The 5,471-nt window shown below is 33.7% G+C and overlaps 1 protein-coding gene across 1 annotated transcript; it reads right to left on the bottom strand.

Annotated features, from left to right (window-relative positions):
* Positions 1 to 318: 318 nt before the first annotated feature.
* On the bottom strand, positions 319 to 3,966 carry LOC149237720 (uncharacterized). The gene is made up of 2 exons (XM_089369366.1): positions 3,919 to 3,966; positions 319 to 1,278 (listed from the first exon to the last, which is right to left on the bottom strand). The coding sequence occupies exons 1-2, from the start codon at positions 3,964 to 3,966 to the stop codon at positions 319 to 321; spliced, it is 1,008 nt and encodes a 335-aa protein (XP_089225492.1).
* Between the last annotated feature and the right edge of the window lie 1,505 nt (positions 3,967 to 5,471).

Consider the following 5,471-nt stretch of genomic DNA (forward strand, 5'->3'; position numbering starts at 1 on the left):
TTTTCATCTTAAAACAAAAAGATGTGACGTTGACAATCCAGAGCTTAAGTAGAGTTTTTCAGTACAAATTACATAAGAGACATAATTTCAAGTCTAAGTTACTAATTATACAACGCCTTCAGATAAAGCCACCCGACTGCTAGTTATACAATGGCAACAGATAGTCTTTTATTTAAGCAAAAAGAAATTACTCCTTCATGCTTTCAAACGTGGATTTCCTATTGAAATCTGAATCTGAATCCGAATCTAACTGTGTATCATAGACATACATTTGGATGAGGTGTGCAATAAATTAATGAAAAGAGAGGAATGATATAATTATGAGGCGCCCCTGTTGATCATTTCCATGTAGCGGACAAGAGAATCTTCCTTCTGCAGCCTCAACTCGGTATTGAATTTGTCAATGAACGCCTCCACCCGTTTGTTCAGTTCATCCACCCCAACATGAGAACTTTCCCTCTTCAAGCTTCCCCCGGGCCTCCTTACTCCACTACACGGGAGCGCTGGAGATCCTTCTTCATTGCCCCGCCTGACAGAAGGGGAAGAATGATCGATTCTTGATTCATCCGGGTTGTTGGGGCTTGGACGGAGATGCCTCGTAAGAGGGGGATGACGCCCCTCCGTGAATTTTTTCCACACCGATTCAAATGTTTCCTCCTTGTGTTTCTGGCTCACCCGTAGAGATTTGCAGGCGCTTTCGTGCACGTTCACCTTTCGACGAGTGAAACGAGCAGAAGCCAACATTTTATTCGACTGATCATCGGCACTTGCGATACCCACAGCAGGTCTCCATGCCGCTGCTTCTAAAGAATTCGTGCCTTTTTCCACTTCCAACAAGCGGGTCGTATATCCACTCTCCATTACTTCAGCTTCTTCACGGTCATTCTGAATCGTTTCATTCTCAGATTCTGGGGCCGAGTCCTCGCGGCATCCGCTGATTTCCTGGACTAATTCCGAGAAACGGCGATGGTGGTCCAGCTCCTGGAGTTCGTGATCGTGCGATTGATTCCGAGCCGGAAAGCCGCCGGAATTGGCGAATATGGCGAGAATGATGCAGTTCAACAGGAAAAACAAATATGGCGGAGTCAGCCAGCCAGAGAACGAATCCCGCGCCCACGAAACGGTCACCGCCACAAAGTGCTGTAGCGAAGGAAACAGCGGCTTCGATATAAACGGAGCAGAAGCTACGGCCACAGCCGCCACTACGAATGAAACTCTGTAAATAGTGGAAGCGGATGATTTCTTCCTCGCTGCTATCTCCACACAATACATGAAAACCTGCAAATCAATAGAAAGCAGATGGAGTAGATATAATGGAAAGATGAAGAGTAATAGCAAAATAAATGATGGGAAATCAATGGCACAAGGGGTTGTATAAGTATATGAGCATCAATGGAGCGGAAGCAACGACAATAATAGTAATAATAAATAAATTGGTTGTAAATGGGTAATTTTTTTATAAAAAACAAAAAAATTTAATTTCTATATTTGAAAAAGTTATAAATGGAGAAATTTCAGTGTTAAATGGATAACTAGTTAGTAATTTCTATATAATCACAAATTGCAAAAAAAAGATAACTTTTATCTTAAAAATAATTATAAAATAGTAAATTCTTTGCAAATTGGTAACTCTTATAAAAAAACAAAAACCATAACTTCTGTATGGGAAAAAATTATAAAATGAATGGATAACTCCTATAAAAAAAATAGAAAAATGTTAAATCAATATTAGAAAAAATTATAAAAGATATAAAATGGTAAACTTCCAAATCCACAACTTCTATACAAAAAAAATAGAAAAACAGTAATTTCTATATTACAGAAAATTATAAAATGGCAAAATTGAGTTTACAATGGATAAGGCTTATGAAAAAATAGAAAAAAAAAAGGGGATAAATCCAATAATAAAAAATAGAAAATGGAAGCCTTAGTTGCACTTGCAAATACATAACTCATATACAAAAGCATAGAAAAACGACAACTTCTATATTATAAAAAGTTATAAAGATAAGTTTGCACTTGTGAATAAAAAAAATAGAAAAACAGTGACTTCTATATTACAAAAAAATATAAAATGACAAATTTTAGTTTAAAACGGATAACTCTAATGAAAAATAGGAAAATGATAAATCCAATATTAAAAAATACATATAAAAAATATAAAATGAAAAAGCTTAGTTGCAAATCCATAACTCCTATACAAAAGTATAGAAAAATGGAAACTTCTATATTACAAAAAAATATAAAATAAGAAATTGCAGTTACCTAAGATAAGTGTGCACTTGTGAATAAAATAAATGATAGTAAAGGTAAGTTTCGCTTAGAATAATAATTAAATTTACATGAAAAAACTATAAAATAGTAATAAAGGTAAGTTTACACTTGTGAATAGAATAGAAAGTAAATTTACATTTTAAATTTTATGTATAAAATAATAAAATAATAAATAACATGTAAAAAATTATGTAGTTACAAATGGTATAGTAAGATTGGTATGCTTAGTAAATTTGCATGCTACATGTTTTATATAAAAAACAATAAACTAAATTTACATGTTCAATTTTATATTAAAGTTTGGTAGAAAATTATAAGTTTGCACTTGTATTTTTTTTTCCATATTAAATTTAAATTATGACAGAGAAGGTAAGTTCTATTTTTTTAAAATTGCAATAAAACTAGTTTACCAACTAATCTTGTTTTTTTGGAAACCTTCTACAAGTAATGAGAATTAACATGGAATTATGTCTTAATGTAGTAGCAAAGTATACTTAGAAATTATAATTAAAAACTTATTCCCTTCCATAAAGAATTCTTGGTCAAATTAGTAGCAAAATAGAGTTAGAATTAAGAATTTGTTCTCTTCAACAAAGTATTTTGGATCAATACATCTACTAAACACTTTTGGAATACAAGGAATTGTAAGTTTTATATTAAAAAAATGCAAATATATTTAAATCACATTTTTGTTTTTATTCTCATGATTTTTTTATGATATCCATTACTAGGTTGGAGTATAGTGATTACGTGGATTGCATTCCATTGCAAAACAAGGATCACTAGTGTGGAATTCAAATAGAGGGGCTCATTTTCCGTAGTCAACCACAAAGGTTGGGCACTCCCACGTATTGTGTAGTAAATTTGGATAAGATAGGACACATAACAAATTGAAATTAAATGAAAACTATATTTGTTATTTGTGATCAAATATTTTTTCTTAGTTGTTAATAGACATGTAAATATTAATTTCCTTGTATCTATCCAATTATCACTCTAGTAATAGTTTTGAAATTGTTCCTCGCCATATTTGCAATTTTCTACTGGATTCCTAAGAATTAATGTGTTTTAGTTTCACATGGACTGCCATGTTTTTAATTCAATTATAAGTAATCTCATAAGTAGGCTCCTATGCATTGTCTCTTTTGTATTCTCTATAGTTTGAAAATTTTTGTTTTTCAAAATATGTACAAATATAGTTCAATGAATTTGAATGATTTTTTTTTCTTGCGAACAGGATACTTGGAGACCCTCTAAAGGACATTGATGGCACCTAGATCGAAACTTCTTGAATGGAAATATCTTGAAAGAAAAAATGATGAAAAATTGATTGCAAGTTCTGCAATAATACTTGTGGGACATCAGTGACTCGAGCAAGAGATCATTTGCTTGGCATTGTGGGTAGAACTAGTGGAGGAGTGGAAACATGTACTAAAATTGATAAAGATGTGAAGAAAAGTTTAAGTGAAGAAGTCAATGCTCATAAGCAAGGAAAGGTAGTCCAAGAAGCAAGAAAAAAAAGAACACAAGATACACTCATGGGAAGAGAAAATGTTATTAATTCAACACCAAGCTCTTTCCCACCATTTGTGGCATCTACAACATCTTCTATGCCATATGGATCACAAAGAGAACCTACTTTACCAGACGTTGATCCAACACAACAAACATTGGAGAAAGCTTGGAAGCCATTGGAGCGAAATGAGGTAGATGATGTAGTTTATGATTTTTTCATTGGTTGTAATATCTCTTTCAACACTATCAAAAGCCCATTATTTCATGATATGTTAAAAAAGATCAGCCATTTTGGTCCCTCATATGTTCTTCCCAGCTATGAAAGTATTAGGACCAAAGGAATTGATAGGAGCAAACAAAGAATAGAGGAAAGAGTTAAACCAATACGAGATTCATGGGATATTTTTGGATGTACTTTAGTTAGTGATGGTTGGACTGATTGCTAGTCTAGACCTCTTGTGAACACGCTTGCTTGTTGTCCTTAGGGAGTGATCCATTTGTCTACTATTGATTGTATGGACAAAACAAAGACTGCTGAATATTTATTTCAGATACTAAAGGACACCATATTATCTATAGGAGAGGACAACATAGTCCAAGTTGTCACTGATAATGCATCCAATTGTGTTCATGCTGGTGAGCTATTGATGGAGCATTTCCCTAAGTTGTTTTGGACACCTTATGCAGCACATTGTATTGATCTAGCCCTTCATGATATTGTTAAAATAGGTTGGGTGCAAGTAAATATATCTCAAGCAAAGCAACTGGTCAAATTCATTCTTAACCACCGATTGAGTTTGAGTATATTTAGAAAATACAAAACCAAGAATCTACTGAGACCAGGTGACACTAGATTTGCCACCCATTTTATTGCACTGCAAAGGGTGGTTGAGCAAAAAGCTGCATTACGATCATTTGTATGCAATGAAGAGTGGGTAAAATCTCCTTTGTCAAGGTCAGAAGGTGGTAAACTAATAGAGAAAACAATCTTTAATGAAATGTTTTGGTCATGTGCAGAAAAAACATCTCTATTTGTGAGCCTATTGGACAAATATTGAGGATGGTGGATTCTAATGTTGCATGTATGGGTTTTGTATATGAAGGCATGGATAGGGTAAGAGAATACATATCATTGATATGTAAGAATTATAATTTAGTATATAATCCAATATGGAGAATTGTGGGAAAAAGGTGGTGTATGTTGCATACGCCATTACAAGCTGCAGGGCTTTTTCTAGCACCTAATTACTTTCACGTTCCTAAGGATAGAGATATCATGGAGGGATTTTATAATTGCATGGAGAGGATGTATCATGATCCTGAGATACAATATCAAATACAAATACAATCAATATCATATAGGCAAGGGACTGGTCATGCTTTCACTACAGCCAGGGCACTACGAGATACGCACCATCTAGAGGTCACCCCTGCTCAATGGTGGTTTCTCCATGGATATGAGACACCTCAACTACAAACATTTGCAGTCAAGGTGTTGAGTCAGGTATGTAGGCATCATAATTATTTATACTTTGTATGTATATTTGCAAATTATTCCATGTAAATTATTATACTAATATAATATTATTTTCATGTAAAAAAATAGGTCACTAGTGCATCAGCATGTGAAAGGAGTTGGAGCACTCATGAGTTCATCCATAGTAAGAAAAGAAACCATTTAG

This window comes from Pinus tabuliformis, chromosome 8 (genome assembly GCF_031772625.1).
Source record: "Pinus tabuliformis cultivar Carrire ecotype Pingquan chromosome 8, CPIR1, whole genome shotgun sequence".
NCBI lineage: Eukaryota > Viridiplantae > Streptophyta > Pinopsida > Pinales > Pinaceae > Pinus > Pinus tabuliformis.